This window comes from Penicillium cinerascens (assembly GCF_028974065.1).
Source record: "Penicillium cinerascens strain IBT 15544 chromosome Unknown scaffold_4_segment0_segment1, whole genome shotgun sequence".
NCBI classification, from domain to species: Eukaryota; Fungi; Ascomycota; class Eurotiomycetes; order Eurotiales; family Aspergillaceae; genus Penicillium; species Penicillium cinerascens.
In genome coordinates, this window is record NW_026695298.1 from 1,302,578 (window position 1) to 1,319,434 (window position 16,857).

Consider the following 16,857-nt stretch of genomic DNA (forward strand, 5'->3'; position numbering starts at 1 on the left):
CGTTGATGTCGGCACATGCACGTCGTGTCCAAGGTTGGCCGTTTGGACCTTTTTTTTTTTTTTTTTTTTGGCAAATTACGCAGGAGAGTGTCTACTAGTATAAAGGAGGTCGATATTAAACACCAGAGATTCCCCCTCTGGGCATTATCAGATTGAATGCTATGCTCCCGGGATAGAACGGTTTTATGAACAAGAAAAAAGAGACCCGAAGCACAAAAAAAACCCCCGCTTGAACAGCCCTCGTCAATGCAAAAAGTCGCTCGTAAAAGAGAAAATGCCTCCGGTAGAAAGATCAAAAGTAGGCATTAGTAACACAGGGTCGAATCCGTTCCGTATTAGGAAACGTTTTGACTCGAGGAGAAATAGGTGACTTTAAAGAACCCCCGAAAGAACAGCCTCGGTAGCTACAAATGTATGTTAGTAAAGATTCGGAGAGATTGCTAAAAGGGAAAAAGGAACATACCGGAGTTGATATATGGCCTCTTGAGGTCCAAGTTCACGCCGAAGCGTCTCTCGAGCTCTTGCTTGATGCTCTTCTTCGTCACGGTCATCAGGTCGGCCGTGCGGAGGATCTCGCGGATCTCGCTCAGGATGGAGTCGTCCGAGGGCAGGTGGCTCAAGTCCTCCATACCCATGTCCATGTCCATATGGCGGCTCATCATCTCAGAGGGCGCGACGGAAATGCGCGAACCCGAGTTAAGCAGCGGGAGATCCAGCTGTGAGACAGGGCGAGAACCCGGGGAGGGGTATTGATATTGCTGCTGGTGGAAGGGACCCATGTTGGTGCCATAGGAGTAGCCCGAGACCTCGGAGCGGTCGTCGCGCGAAGTCTCCGCACCCCATAGCTCGTTTTGGTACTCTTCCCAGCGCTTTTTGGGGATGGAGGCCGGATCGAATTTGCCTTCGTCGGAGATGAGGACCTTGCGGCCCTTTTCTCCGGTGATGATACGCGTGTTACCCCAAGAGAAGTCGTCCATGTTCCAGAAGGAGTAGAGTGGCAGGGCGAGCGAGAAGACTGGGATGGCTAGGATGTAGATGAGCATCCAGCCAATCATTTCCCACTTGCGTCGGAGGATGAAGATCAATGCCTGGAGACCGTAGATGACACCCAGAAGAACGAATGAGATCCATGGAATGTTATTCGTGTCCGTGATAATCCAGTAAATCAGGTAGATGATGTAGGCCACGGTGACAGGCTGGATGACGGTACTGAGCAGGTCGACGAAGACAACGAAACGCATACTGAAGCAGCAGAACCCGCACAGCTGTTGCAACGGAATCAGTTCCATCAGGTTATGGACGGTGGAGTTAATCCATCGACGACGCTGAGACAGGAAGACGGCGAAACTCTCAGGTGCCACAGTCCAAGCATGGGACCGGAAGATGTACTTGGTCTTGAACTTGGGGTGATGTTTCAGAAGGAGTGTTGTCAGGTATCGATCCTCACCCAGATGTAGCAGGTTCTTCATATGCAGGGTATCCACGCGAATTTCCGAATAAGCATCAATGATTTCCTTGCTGACGAAAAGTGGTTTGCCGGTCTCCGCTGAACGGACGCGGTACATACTGAAACAACCGGGCAAACAAGTAACGGAACCGAAAAGACTCTCGAATGCCTTGGTAAGGTTGTGAGAAATGTAGTACTCGTATACTTGAATCATTGTGATCATGGACGTTTTGGCGTTGGACAAGGCCGTCTCTCCGCAAACACCGATGAGACGAGTATCAGAGAGGAACGAGGAAACGAATCGTGTGCCGGCATCTGGCGCAACCACCGTATCGGCGTCGACTTGCAGAATGTACTCGTAGAATGTGGGATTGACGCCGATAATGTTCCGAATTTGATGATGCATCTCAAGCTCCATCGGGCTCATGGGAAGGTTGTAGTGGACACGGTTGAGGAAACGCATGAGCACCATCTGGGAATCACGCTTGCCACGGTTACCCGGGCGAGATACCTCCGAAGGCTTTCCAACCTTGACGACAACCAGGTAGGGAACAATATGACCCTGGACTTCGTAGAGACCCGAGTAGACTTTGGCCATGTTGTGCTGCTTCATACCTTCACCCAAACTCTCGAAGCTGAGAGGCTCAGGGTCGACGGCCTCGGGCACACCCAGAATGTCGAGGACAATGCGAGGAGTGGGTCGGTCGTTACCCTGGCCGATAATCATACCGTCACAGATAACCAACAGGAGTTTGCGCTTGTCATCGTAACGCATGCGCGCCATGGAATCGATAGCACGACGCAGAGAGTCTTCATCCTCGGTGTATGCAGGCACCTGACAGATGATGAACTTATCTAAGTTCTCAGGCAGGTTTTTCTTTCCAAATTGCAAGGCAGCAAGGAACTTGAAGGTGATGATAGTGCACAGCACGATCGAGATTGCAAGGATGAAGTACCGGGCAAACTCGCAGCGAGGCGAATTTCTCGTGTCAACATGACCGACAAAGAACAGATTGTCAAGACACAGCTGCATGCGCTCGCGCATGCCCGAATCAAAATCAAGATTGTTGTAGAGATCAGTGACGTCGGAGCCAGACTTTTGCTGGAAGAGCTGAACGAGGAGAGGGTTCATGTAGTTCGTATTGATACCGCTGGTGGAGACGTTTTTGCCCGCTGGTTCACGTGGGACACGGGGGCCCGCAATGTAATAAGTCATATCGTAGACCTTCCCATTAATGCTCACGATGTTGTCGCCGTCAGTTGCCAGCGTCTGGATGTACTTGGGAGTGTAGCCGACGTAGCCCTTCTTGTAATTGGCACGCAGCATAACCATTTGCTCGTAGAACCAATCCGGACGGGAGTCGTTGGTCCAGTAACGAAAGTCATGGTATTTGGCGTTGATATCAAAACTCGTCGAACTTGTAGTCTGAGTGGTGTCATTCAGGTTAGATCGATAATCCAAAGGCACACTGGGGTCAACATGTCCATCCACACCCTGGCATAACGCTGAAACCTGGACAGGGAAAAGGTTGGTCGCATCGGTTCCAGCGTAGTTCTGAAGGGCCTTGTGCGGGACGATATCGGGATAGTGAGTGGGGATAAAATCGCCCAGATTGAACACAACACCACGAATGGCGATAAATTCGCTCTCGCCATCCTTGCCATTGTGAATGCTAAGTTCTCCTTTCGAATACACATGCTGAGTCGGGCAGACCAATCCAGGGAAGGCAACGATCATGAAAATGGCGACTGCGCAAGCAAACCAGATGATCATGTTGATTGCGAGCTTCTCACGCCAGGCAACGCGGACGTCCTTGCGTTTCATGCGACCGAAAAACTTGATGCAGAAGTCTGGAATGTACCAGGTCAAGAGATAGACCAGTGCCATCCAGCGTTTGCGAGATCCTGAGACTGGGACCTCGTCGACCTCCTCCATTTTCTTCTCATTATTCTTCTCCAGCATCTGTTCTCTCGTCTCGAAGTTTCGGAACATATCGCCGGAGTTGAAGGCAGAGGCACCGGCATCAGAGCGTCCATCCAGGTCGCGGCTGCCAAAGTACCCTTGTTTCGTTTCGTCCCCATAGATGAAGGCTCCAGGCGATTGATCAGCCGGGTTGAGCAGACGAACCTTGGCATCCGGATTTCCACTGGCGTTGAGTTCGTCCTCATCAGAGCCTGTGATTCCGTAGGAGCGGACCACCCGCTCACCAACCTTGGCGAGATCTGCCCAGCACCGCTCGCTCAAGAAGACGCCGGTGCTTCCCACACGGGCCTCGTTGCCGGGCCATCGTCTTTCGTCCAAAACGACCTCGGACTTTTCTTTGTCGCTTCCTACCACAATGTTCCCAATTTCCGCCAAACCCAGGAACTCTGCGAATGGGAGGAAGACGCTGAAGTCGGCGTTTCTCAGACGTTGACTGATCTCGGCGATGCCGAAAGTTTGAACCTGCATACGCACACATTTGCTGTCAAACTGGTTTGCAATACGGCGGTCATTGGGTTTCAAGCAGATGACAAAGTACGGGTTCAGGTTCGGCGCGCTCAGGCACTTATTGATGATCTCGAGCCCAGAAAGGAACTGGCCAGATGCTCCCTGCGTATGGCCCATCATACCACTCTTTCTATTGCCAGCGCCGCGCCTGGAGCTGGCCGCCTGGCTGTCGTGATCATCCGCTTCCTCGCTATCGGTACGAGAAACAGCAGGAACGCCAAGGCGAGCTTGCTGGTCATACTTGCGTCTGGCCATACTGGGCATCCGCATTGGCTTCGAAGAGACTTGCGCCTGCATAATGGCAGTCTTTTCCCGCGGGTGAGAAACAGTCTGCAATGCTTCTTGGCCGAAAAGATCTCGAACAAAGTCGCTTTGGGCAGATTTCATCAAGTTCATCAAATCTCCCGAAACGATCTCTCCGTTCTCCTCGATCAAGCCATGGACAGAGTAGTCCACCTCGCCAGCAAAATGCTTAACGGTGAAGGCCGAGCGAGCCTGCGACACATAGCCAGTGCTACTCGCGCCAGACGAATCAACCGAGATAGCCGGATTCTTGCCGTCGAACCTCTTGTGAACGCTTTCGAGGAACTGGGTATCGGATCGCCCACGGCGCGTCTGGTCATCCAGAATGCTCAATAGACCATTGCCATGTTTTAGAAGTCCGCGGACAGTGTCGACATTGTCGAAATAGCTGGTCGCAGCCACCGAGATCTCCTCACGATCCAGAATATCGGCCTTGCGCTCAAAGAAGGACTGCAGGCAGTAGTTGTAGAGAGATTCGGTTGCCGCATTGCTCAGCAGCTGGTCCAGCGTCGACCCGGTGGAAGGAGCCTGAGCGAATCCAGGGAAGTCGACGATGGAAATGGTGTTTGCCACGCTATCCTCGGCGGCGCAGATTTTCTGGTTCACAGTCTCAATGACCCAGGTAACCAGGAGCGAGTAAATAGTGCGAGCAAAGCCGTCGGCGTTTTCTCTTGCGCCTTTGGGGTCTAGCATGACCGTCACGCGCTCACGATGGATGGTCTTGGTCTTGTAACCAAGGCTGTTTTCCAGGGCCTCCACACTGAGACCCAGGAATGCAGCAATGATGTTGAGGGACTGCTTGTTCTTGACAACCGTGACCATCTCGCCGCCCTCGTGAGAGTAACCACCACTCTCCTCGGCACCCGTAGTCGTAGACTGCCCGGACGTAAAGTCCAGCTGTCCAATATGAAGGATACTGGCCAGAACCTGGCAGATTTCGGCAATCTCACCCCGAGAGAACTCGAGCTTACGCAAAGCGGTCTTGAAGTGCTGGAAACCCTCTGCATCGTTGACTCCGACTTTCAGCTGCGTCGGGTGACCGAGATAACGCCAACGCTTGTGGTTTATCGAGCCCGAAGACAAACCGCCGCCCCTGGTCTGAATGTGAATGGAATTGTCGAATCCCAGGTGAGACTTTTCGGCAGCGCTTGTACCAGCCAAAAGGTAGTAGAGCACATGGAAGCTTCGCTCACCGGTGGGCACGGAGGAAAGGCGGCTCCGCTCCAATCGGTAGTCGATGATCTTACCACCGATAAGGGTCGGGTTGACGGAAGAGGAGCCATCGTACTGCAGTTCAAGAAAAAGACCGGCCTTGGAGGCTGTCGGAGTGGTCACGGATTTGGTGGTGGTAAGAGTATCGAAAACAAAGGCGGCGTACGATAGCTTAGAAGAGAGCGGAGTTGAGGAAAATGACAGAAAGGAAGATAGCAAGTGTGAGCGAATGGTAGTTTTCCCGGATCCACTCTCTCCTCTGAAGTCCGAGTCAGCTGTTATTCCTTGTATCACGTTCTCGCGATTCGCTTACAAAAACACCACAGCCTGGTTCTCCGCGCGCGCTCCCAGTCGGGTGAAAGCACGGCGCGCCAGATCCTCCGCTTCCCCAGCGGCACTGCCTTCCTTTGCGCCATCTGGGCCTTTTGTTGCCGAGGTGTACGTATTCAGTGAGATCAATGCCTGGGAAGAGAGATGCGCAGTCGGTAAGCCGACATGGAAGCTGTGCTGGTTAGCATATGGAGATGTGCGGAGCAGGAGCGATTGACGTACCGGCTAGCGAGATGTGCTGTCAGATGAGTATCAGATTGGAGATGTGCGGGGAGCGAGGGTAAGGAGGACTGGGCATGGGCCGGAGTGCCTCCGGTGGTGTTGCCCGCCATGTTGGATGCTGATATCCGCACTGAGGCTTCAGCGGGATGGAGAAACGAGCGTACGACCACCGATCAGGGGTGGTCCTCTAGAAAATCGACCGTGGCAGTCTCGATACGTCTCGGAATGTCCAGATGAACGTGGTGTCTGGAATGTCGGGAGGAATGAAAGACCCCTAGCAATGGGTCGAGGTAGCGTTCATGAGAAGGCTCGAACCGAAGGAAGAAGAGAGAAGCAAGCTCGGGGATCACAAAAAAAGATAAGAAGGTCCGGGGGATGTGTCGCAGTGTATTGATACCGGTAACGCACTAAGAAGACCCGAGAGGACCGAAAATAGACGGTAATCGAAGGGGATGGATTGGTGTCTCGGCATATCCACTTTTTTTTTTCAGAACATGTGGTGTGGATTGGGAGCTAAAACGAAGCTACCGGGCTCTAGTCACTCGCCTATACGACGAGTATTCCACCACTGCGCCTGGTGGATGAATCAATGCCATCGTATGGCCGATCGGTCGGAACACCAGAGATTTCCAACGGCACAGTGCCACAGAAGCAGTTGTTGACACCCTACGCGCTAATCGGTTCGGGTCTCAAGTACATAAACACGGCTCCACCCGAAGAGGGTCTGGTCCCTGTTTCCACTCCGTCCCCGTTACATGCATTTCGTCTGCAGCCGAAATAATCTTTGCATCCCTTACTGTCAATGCGAAGTGATACATAAATAGTATCGGCTTCGGACATGTCAAAAACTAGACGAACGTTGGAATCCGCTATAGACAAATCTGGCCTAACGAGGTGGATCGATCTCCTCGACGGGGCCGTGAAACTAGGGGGTTCCTGGCTGAACATTCTGGCCGTATGATGGAGCTGTGCTCGGTACATATCCCTAGGTGGCGAACGGGAACATACTCAGTACTCAGTACGGGCCCCCCTCTTTGTGAGACATCCCAAATATAGATGTTAGTTCAGAACGGGTCGGGAGCCCCATTCGGGATCGCCTGATTGGGTCAGAAGTATATGCCGCCGCGAAACCCTGACAGATCCCGGGTGAAGCAAATAGTAAACACGCCTTTGCAATCACAATGGGAAGCGCATTTACGTATCCTAGGGCCATGCAATGGAAGCATGAACGATATTCTACTCCCGCTCGTCTGCTCCTGAAACGCGTACGGATTTCCAGGCCTCGAAGCAAAGCAAAGCTTGTCAGCTCCTAGGACGATCACCAGATCGCCGGTATTGTCACATTTCCACTTGGACCCCGTACTCCGTATTTTTCACCTGTTCTCCCCACGCCCACGACTTTCTAACCACCTTATCTCCGTTTTTCTCTCCTGTTGATTCCCTTCTGCCTCATTTGTTTCCCTCCCCTCGGTCAACTTCCCTCCTGTCGCTCGCTCAATTCTTCGGAGTATACACCCTGGGTATTTCGCTTTGTTGTTCTGCCGATCACCCCGTATACACTCCATTCCAAGCTCGCGCGATCTGCGATCTGTCACTGCTCCCCCAGAAAGTTCTCCCCTCGATGCTGGTGTGGTAACCTTCACACTGGGAACTCAGTGACCGCTGGGACTGTCCTCTCACTCCAGGCTCGCCATGTCGAACCGCTATTCGGTCTTTTCCAACCAGTCCGCCGGGCTTTCGGCTGGACCTCGGCCGGCCTCTCAACATGCAACCCAGGTCTCGACCACCACTCTGCTGAATGCCCTCCACTCTTTTTACAGCGCCGGTCAATCATACCAGCTGGATGCGGGCACCAGCTTGGTGGTGAACACCTGGGTGACGGCCGCCACAACCCTCCCCGATGGCCGCAGTGGTGCGACTGTCGATCGCGACATGGCCGTCCGGGCCTGGGAACACGCCCGGAGGCGAGCAGAGGATGGTTGTGTGGTTCTTTGGTAAGACTCGCCCACCGAATCTTCTTCTTGGGAAAAGCACGCTAACACTGTAGCAGCTCACTCCACCAGTCGACTCCGTCTCTGCTGGAGCCATTCATTTCGGCGCTGCCAATCTCCACTCCGGAGGTGGCATTGACTGCTCTGGCCGCTCTACGGCCCTTCGTTTCCGCCGTCACCTCGTTTAACCCGTCGTACTCTCTACATTCTGCCCTCTCCGCTTCCTACACATTGACACTTCAGGGGACCGTCGTCGGTCTTTCTCTGGCCCTGTCGACCTCCGGCATCAATGTGCGCAAGGGTCTCCTCGAGATCCCCAAAGAGTCGGGCTTCCGTGCATTCGATGCTTTCTATTACCTTCTGACATCTGCTTCCACCCCCGCTGAGCGCGAATTCTTGGATCTGCAAGACCCCTCGGCCTATGCCCTCCTCAACCGATCCGGGACTTACTCACCTCCGTCTTATCTGCCCACCGCCGATGATACAGCTTCGGCTGAGGATTTTAGAGCCCACTTGAAGGCTATTGGCATAAGAGGAGCTACTCACCGAGGTTTGCTCACCGTTCTTGCAGGCCTGCTCAAGCTCGGTAATGCAACTGGATTGGAGGTTGACCAGGAAGAGCTGGAGGAAGTCTGTGAAGATGTAGGCGGTCTTTCGGGCGTGGATCCTGAGGTTCTATTGCACAAATGTTCCACCGACGAGCGTGAGGTCCTGATTGCCGGGATCTACGAAGCTCTCGTAGACTGGGTCATCAGCAAAGCGAACGAAGCCATTACAGCTGACATCCAAAGTGCGATCGAGAATGACTCCAGCAATGGCGGTGCAGGCGCGGCTCATGTCGTCAACGAAGACACGGTCACCCTGACTGTGATTGACATCCCGCGCCCAGCTCTGGGCAAAGCGATCGCAATGAGAGGCGTGTTTGACGATGATCTTGGCCTGAATGCTGAAATGAAGGAAGATGGAATCACCATTCCACCCGTCGGCCAGTCCGTCGTCACCGAAATGAACACGGCGGTAACACAAGTCGAGGCTGATCTCGGTGGCACGACCAGCCCCGCTGGGCGGGAGCGTGAACACGAACTCGACCGGCGCCAAGGAGTGTTGGAGAAGGTCGGAGTGGAGGCTGAGGCGGATTCCTTCTTGCGGCAGCTCTTGTTCCCGGTCGAGACGGAGGGTATTTCTCTCGGCAAGCGTGGACGCTTCGACCTTCCCACCACTCTCGGTAGCAGCCGTGTCTGGTACCACCTCTCCATCCACCCAACTGATGACCTGCCCGGTCAGCTCAATATCTCCTCTGCAGCCTGGTCCGCTGGTGCCGTGTCGCGCCAGTTGCGGGATTGGCGACTTCCCGAGTGGGCCAACCGCCGTCTTAAGCAACTCGATTTCACTGCTGATTTCGACGTCGAGGAGTTTGTGGCTCGCTACGAACGACTTGGCTGCACTGAAGGCCAGGATGGTGTCGAAAACTGGATCCTTGAGAGAGGCTGGAGTAACGGCGACGCCGTCGTTGGCCACCAGCGAATCTGGATGAGGGAGGGTGCATGGTGGGAGGCGGAGTCCATGCTCGATCTGAAGCCGGCTGAAGCTCTTCAAAATCCTTTCGGCTATGGTGCTGCCGTGTACGAGCCCGGCCTCACACCAGACGGCTATCCTGTCGGCGAGGGCACGAACCTACTTGGCAGCCAGAACGATTTGATCATGCAACAATCAGTGATGGCTCCAAGTGTCATGGGAGGTGCCAAGTCAATTGCTCCCAGTGCCCCGTACACCCATGCTGCCAATCCTGGTGACTATGGTCTTGGCCACAAAGGCGACGACAACAAAGGAGATATTGCCTACTACGACGACTACGGCCGATACATTGGCGACCTCGATCCTGAATTTGGTGACCCGAAGCACATTGAGAAGAAGAATATCACCTTTGGTCGTCGGATGTGGACTGCTCTTGTCTGGGCTCTTACCTTCTGGATCCCATCCTTCTTGCTCCGCTATGTTGGTCGCATGAAGCGCCCAGATGTGCGGATGGCGTGGAGAGAGAAAGTTGTCTTGGTTTTCTTGATCTTGATCTTCAATGGGGTTGTCTGCTTCTATATTATGGCCTTCGGTGATCTCCTATGTCCCAACAAGGACAAGGTGTGGAATAATAAGGAGGTCAGCTGGCATACCCAAGATAACAACTTCTTCGTCAGTATCCACGGCCGGGTGTACGACATTTCCAAATTCTGGCGGAAGCAACACAGTGACGACGGCACCGACACGACTAGTTCCAACATGAAGCCGTTTGCTGGCTTGAACATGGACGCTTATTTCCCTCCGCCTCTCACTGTGTACTGCTCCGACTTTGTCACGAAAGATTACGTTAATTTGCAGAATAACGACACCACTGCCGTCTCGGATCCCACCGCCGTGCACAATTCTGGACCGTACCTTGAACCAAACCCGAATACCGCCTTGCACAAAATCACTTGGTATCAGAACATATTCCTGCCTAGTATTTCTGAATACTACAAAGGCGAGCTGGTTTGGACGAGAGATACCGTTCAGAACCAAGCCAACAATGACCAACGCTACTGGGTCATTAACGATCAAAAGATCTACGATCTCACAAACTACTTCTACACTGCCAATTTGATGAACAATGAAGACCCCTACACTTGGTTGCCAAGCTCCGTGACCAAGCTCTTCAAGGACAACATGGGAACTGATGTGACGGACATATGGCCGGATACGGAAGATTTCAGGAAAGCCCAGACGTGTCTGGACTATGTCTTCTACAAAGGCAAGGTTGACTTCAGAGACAGCCCTAGGTGCACGGTGAACAACTGGATTCTTTTGTCTTTCACTATCCTGATTTGCAGCGTTATCCTTATCAAGTTTTTGGCGGCTCTGCAATTAGGTTCCAAACGCCGACCGGCACCCCAGGACAAGTTCGTCATCTGCATGGTCCCCGCTTACACCGAAGGCGAGGATTCCCTGCGGAAGGGCCTTGACTCGCTCACTGCCTTGCAGTATGACAACAAGAGAAAGTTGATTTTCGTGATCTGTGATGGTATGATTGTTGGTGGTGGAAATGACCGGCCGACCCCTAAGATCGTCCTTGATATCCTCGGCGTGGACCCCAAGATGGATCCGCCTGCGCTGCCTTTCAAATCTGTTGGCCAGGGCAGTGACCAGCTCAACTACGCCAAGGTTTACTCTGGTCTGTACGAGTACGAGGGCAATGTTGTGCCCTATATCGTGGTGGTCAAGGTCGGCAAAGAGTCTGAACAGAGAAAATCGAAGCCCGGTAACCGTGGCAAGCGAGACTCGCAAGTGCTTCTGATGCATTTCTTGAACCGAGTTCACCACCGTGGCCCGATGTCACCCATGGAACTCGAGATCTTCCACCAGATCAACAACGTCATTGGTGTGGACCCGGAGCTCTATGAGTACTGCTTCATGGTCGATGCCGATACCAGCGTCAAAGAAGATTCGTTGAACCGTTTAGTGGCAGCCTGTGCCGCCGATGCTAAGATTGCCGGAATTTGTGGTGAAACCAGCCTTCAGAACGAGGAACGCAGCTGGTGGACCATGATCCAGGTGTACGAATATTACATCTCCCATCACTTGTCCAAAGCATTCGAGTCACTCTTTGGTAGCGTTACTTGTCTGCCTGGATGGTAAGCTTCCGTTTCGAGTCTTGCGTACGCTACCACCACTAACTATCATCTAGTTTTACCATGTATCGTCTTCGAACCGCGGACAAGGGCCGGCCTTTGATCATTTCAGACAAGGTCGTTCAGGAATACGCAGACAACGATGTCGACACTCTCCACAAGAAAAACTTGTTGTCTTTGGGTGAGGACCGATTCTTGACGACCCTCATGACCAAGCACTTCCCTACCATGCGATACAAGTTCATTCCCGACGCCTACGCAAGCACAGCTGCCCCTGAGACCTGGGGTGTGCTCATGTCTCAGCGACGTCGTTGGATTAACTCGACCCTCCACAACTTGGTGGAGCTGGCGGCTCTCAAGGATCTCTGCGGTTTCTGCTGCTTCAGTATGCGCTTTGTCGTGCTTGTAGATCTTATGGGAACAGTCATTCTGCCTGCTACGTGTGTCTACTTGGGATATCTGCTCTACCGTGTCGGTAGTCACACCGGTCCATTCCCATTGATTTCGATCATCATGCTTGCGGCTATCTACGGTCTTCAGGCGATCATCTTCCTCTTCAAACGCCAGTGGCAGCACATCGGATGGATGATTATCTACCTCCTGGCGTTCCCCATCTACAGTTTTGTCCTGCCGCTGTACTCGTTCTGGAAGCAGGATGATTTCACGTGGGGTAGCACCCGCGTGGTTATCGGCGAGAAAGGTGATAAGCGTGTCATTGCGGTGGAGGATGAGACCTTCGATCCTCGCAGCATTCCTTTGCAGCGTTGGGACGACTACGCCCTAGCCAACAACCTTCCTGGCCGCCGCGGTGAACTTACCGGCTGCCAAGAGAAGGTCCACTACACTGGTGGCTACATGGATGACATGGCCATGGAGATGGACGATATGCACTCGCAGTATTCGTCAGTCAAGCCAGCCTCGACCATTTTGACCGGCTTCCCCGGCCAAGGACGTCACGCTGGTCCGTACATACCTCCGCAGTCACCGGCTCCCTTCGTCGGTGGCAACGTGCCCGGTAACCGCAACTCCCACATGTCCAACTTTTCCCGCTACACCGACCTCCCTCAGATGAGCGGTGGCCACCCTGCTCCGGCTTCTCGGCCCATGTCCGTTGCCAACCTGGGCGGTTACCAGGATCACCCAGGCCACCAAAGCCGTCACAGTCTTGGTGTGGTGAGCACTGATAACCTCCTCGCCTCACGCTCTCGCAGCCCACTGGCCCAGTACCCTCCTTCCCGACCCGCTAGCACCGCATTTGACTTCCGTGCTGCCAGTGGAAGTGGACCCGATGAGGGGTCCATTACCGAGGCCATTCGTGGATGCCTGGCAGAGGTTGACCTCGACACAGTTACCAAAAAGCAGGGTAAGTCTCTTCCCCACTCTTTTCAAAGCTCCAAATAACTAACAAAGCCTTAGTCCGCGTCCTCGTCGAACAACGCCTCCAAACCTCGATCACCGGCGAGAAGCGAGCCTTCTTGGACCGCCAGATTGACCACGAACTGGCCAATATGTGATTTGGCAACACTCAGTTGCGCACCTAATTTCTCCTGTAATATGCATATCTACAGCGCCGCAATTTCTTGAAAAAATAGTCTTTCGGCATGTCTGGCGTTTTAAAGGATTGTGTCTTGTTTTTATTTTTCTTTTTGCCCTGCACATTGAGCGAGTTGATCTTACCGGGGCTTTCGGGCTAGTAGTTTTAATGAGAACGATGCAACATTCTGGTTTCATTGTACTGCTTTGAGTCTATACACGTACTGCTATGTAGTTCTGCCAGACAGGGTTGTCAATGTACCATCCCAGGAATTACATTCGGTCTGCCCTCCTCGACCTACATCGTCCCAATAGTCCCAAATGCAGGTACTACAGTAGATTCCTCAGGAAATACTTTACACGAACTTTCGCAATTCCCCATCCACGGTCCTTTAGCGGGCGCTTGTATGCAGAATGCGCTTCATTCAACGGTAGCGATGACGTATAAACTAATCAACCCGCGACGTGCTAGGTCTCGACCCTCACCCAAAAATATGGCCGGATAGATACCCAGCAATACATGAGAGCCCACTCTCCTAACTTCATACATACTAATACACCATCGGTGTCATATGGGTCAGGGACGCGTCACAAGCATTTTGACTGGATATAGCAGCTCCGAGGCGGGGTGATTGGGCAGGGGGTAATGGGGGCTAAAAACACATAACCTGGCACAACCAGCTAGAGATGTGCCTACAATCGCTCGTTTCCCCCTAAATGTGTCCTTAATCTGAACTTCTCCGAGGCAATGAGAGACAACATAAATAGCGGTCCAGTTTCCGATCTAGAGTTAAGATTTTCGCAATGACAACGCGAAACCTCAATAGAACTTGGAGAGAGGTTGTCCGTACTCAGTACTCTTGTGGTTTTGACGCCGATGTGCCATTTCCTCTCCAATACATTAACCACGCTCCTGGGTGGAACGAAAACCTCGTTATCGACATCCCGAGCAAAGTTTCCCTCTGCCCTGACGATGCTCGGGACAGCCCCTAGAGCTAACTAACTACCTTCCATTTCAATGACCCGAAGAAAGTATATACATTCCTGCAGAGTGGACAACATTATGGGAAGGTAGTTGTGGACTTCAATTAAGTTGTATATCTTGGCCTCGAGAAAAAAGTATCGGGGTGCTTCGGCTGGCCTAATCCAATGAAGAATTTTCGTACGTTTTCTTGGTCCCCTTTCGGTGTGGTCATTGCATGTATTTCTGTTGTTTAACAATTAAATTGAAGGCAACTTAAGGGGACCTTCAAGAATATTTCTAGTTGTCTTTCATATCTCCAAGGCTAGGTACTGAAGGCTGTTGTTACTTGAATGCCATAGACCCGCGACATCCTTAGTTGCGAAAGAGGTCGGGGTGTCCATGACCTCGGAACAACAATGTTGTATTACCACATATTTAACATAAGTAATGCAAATGGGACCTAGTACATATATAAAGGGTTAATACATTAATGGAACCAGTTGAGTCCAGGACTAGTTATTCAAAGCAAGTTCATTGTCAATTCAACTATCTAATTCAAGGAAAACACCCATATCAATTATCCCCACCCCAAGTCTAACATAATGGAAAACAAAGCCATGCGCAATCCAAAGGAGGGTATTTCAGCACGAAAGCAAGAAGCAACAAATAATTAGAGGCCAAGAGCCAAGCAGCTTCGAGCTTAGATGTAGACCACCAAAGCCGAAACAAACAATCAGAGTCAAGGAAAAGTAGATACATATTTTTCCACTATCTAGATAGCCTAGAAAGCCAACCCAACAGTGGAGTCATTGTATCGAATAGGTTGGCCTTTGCAAGGCACATGAGGATAGTGTTGGGGTCGACCCTCGGGGATAGTAGGGTGGTTGCACATAGCCTCGAAGTCCTTGTCCCCCGACCGCGAAGTGACATGGATCGAGGCTCGCGGTGTCGTGTCACTCGTGAAAGTGCTAGAGATGGAAGCCTTATGATTTCGGGTCTGCACACCACCAGTGATGGTAGTAGTGACTGTTGAAGCGACAGTGCTGCCGCTCAAAGTCCGTGCTCTTTCCCATGAAAATCCATCCTCATCAGCGAGAGAGACTTGCTTGGGAGAAGGAGGGCTGTTCGGGAAGAACCAATGGGTCACGCGGTTGGGCAGAGGGATTGAGGCGATAATGTTGCGATTGTCAGCCGTCATGGGACGATGCAGCGATGATATCCGAGATGGCATCGTGCGTGAACTGGCGGACGACGGAGAATCCTTATGGAATGAAAATTCGCTGAACGGATCGTCGGAAGTTTCTTCATCATCCTTTGTAGGAAGGGGAGTTTTGGGCTCTGTATCCATGAACACCTGTTCGTCGTTTACATGGTCGGGCCATTCGGTGTCTAGCGTGAGTTGGCTTTCTTCCGATTTTTCGGGCCTGACATGCGTGGCAGCAGGGATCAACTCTCCCTCCGACAAAAGAGTCTTGACTGGTGTAAAGACAGAGAAATGGGGGATCAAAGCATTGGCAATGCGAACCGGCTCGGCTGGTTCGGCCACGTTCTCGGAATGTCCGAATGACCTGCGGTTTCCAGAACCGACAGGCTTGCGAGACATGGATACTCTCGGGTTGGCTGACTGGCAGCGTTGGGCTGGAACTCTACTTGGAGAGAGAGCTCGCGGAGGTACAGCCAGAATCTGGCGATGACGGTCCTCATCAAAATCGAAGGAGTCAAATTCGGGCAAGTCTGACAGGCGGTTACCCGACCGGTAAATACTCAGCTCGAGGGGCTGATACTTCATCGGCAAAGAAGGAGGCTGGAACGAGAAAGAGTCGACTCTGCGGAAATCCGATGGAGCACCGATCTTTAACGGCACTGTGGATTGTCTCTTCCAGGACATGCTCGCCCGAGTAGATGCCCGCGAGGCCAAGTTTCTTCCATCCGAGATCCACGAGGACAGCGAGTTGCGCTGCTGATGATATACTCTCGGGCTTGGGAGGTCTTCGTACACCACCAGCTTCATGGGAGGAACCAGATGCGGTTGGCTATGGCATACTTGCATCTCCCGCTCGACACCTAGAGCGAGTGTGGTAAGTTAATGATCATTGACAAAACCCAATTGCGAATTACCTCTATTCTCAGCTCGCAGACCACTTTGGCCAGCCTCCCCCGGGTAAAAACATGCCCAGCATGACCGTATCCAGCCGGTTAGCAATCCCTCTTGCTCGAAAGCCAGCGTCATGGCGGCCAGCGCGAATAGTTAGTCCATCACCTTCCCCGAAGGCGGGACTCAAAATGTACACAACGGAAAGGAAGGATGATAAGGATAGAAGACAAAGGACCAAGAAGAGTCGTACGAGCACGGGACCCCCACCCTGGACAGAATGAGGATCCTCTCCATCAGGATAGTGTCAGACGGGCTGCCGCTAAGGGGCTGGAGCCATGCTCAGGAGAGCAAATTACCCTGGTCACACACACACCATCACCATGCGGAGGCGATGATGATCGTTCCCGCGGAGCCGAGTGTGGGGTCTCATTCGTTGATTGATGGTGGATCTGTCACAACTTTGCTTATCGTTGAGCTTTGGCTATACTTACATGTGGGGGACCCACGGGTCGGGCGCGTAAAAAGAATGCTGCATTGGCCCTGTTTCGGCCCCAAGGAAAATGCCATTATTGTGCCCACATGTATCCGTTTCATGCCGCGTTTCCATATG

The 16,857-nt window shown here is 52.5% G+C and overlaps 3 protein-coding genes across 3 annotated transcripts; 1 reads left to right on the top strand and 2 right to left on the bottom strand.

Moving 5' to 3' along the window:
• Nucleotides 1-372: 372 nt before the first annotated feature.
• chsE (chitin synthase class Va) lies at nt 373-6,115 on the bottom strand (the record flags this gene model as incomplete). Its single annotated transcript, XM_058456646.1, has 4 exons — nt 373-404; nt 464-5,712; nt 5,767-5,955; nt 6,006-6,115. The coding sequence occupies 4 exons, from the start codon at nt 6,113-6,115 to the stop codon at nt 373-375; spliced, it is 5,580 nt and encodes a 1,859-aa protein (XP_058303545.1).
• A 1,463-nt stretch (nt 6,116-7,578) lies between these two features.
• csmB (putative chitin synthase) lies at nt 7,579-13,169 on the top strand (the record flags this gene model as incomplete). Its single annotated transcript, XM_058456647.1, has 4 exons — nt 7,579-7,999; nt 8,056-11,658; nt 11,712-13,018; nt 13,072-13,169. The coding sequence occupies exons 1-4, from the start codon at nt 7,698-7,700 to the stop codon at nt 13,167-13,169; spliced, it is 5,310 nt and encodes a 1,769-aa protein (XP_058303546.1). The 5' UTR covers nt 7,579-7,697.
• Nucleotides 13,170-14,933: 1,764 nt separating this feature from the next.
• On the bottom strand, nt 14,934-16,382 carry N7498_009592 (uncharacterized protein; the record flags this gene model as incomplete). Its single annotated transcript, XM_058456648.1, has 2 exons — nt 14,934-16,216; nt 16,271-16,382. The coding sequence occupies 2 exons, from the start codon at nt 16,380-16,382 to the stop codon at nt 14,934-14,936; spliced, it is 1,395 nt and encodes a 464-aa protein (XP_058303547.1).
• Between the last annotated feature and the right edge of the window lie 475 nt (nt 16,383-16,857).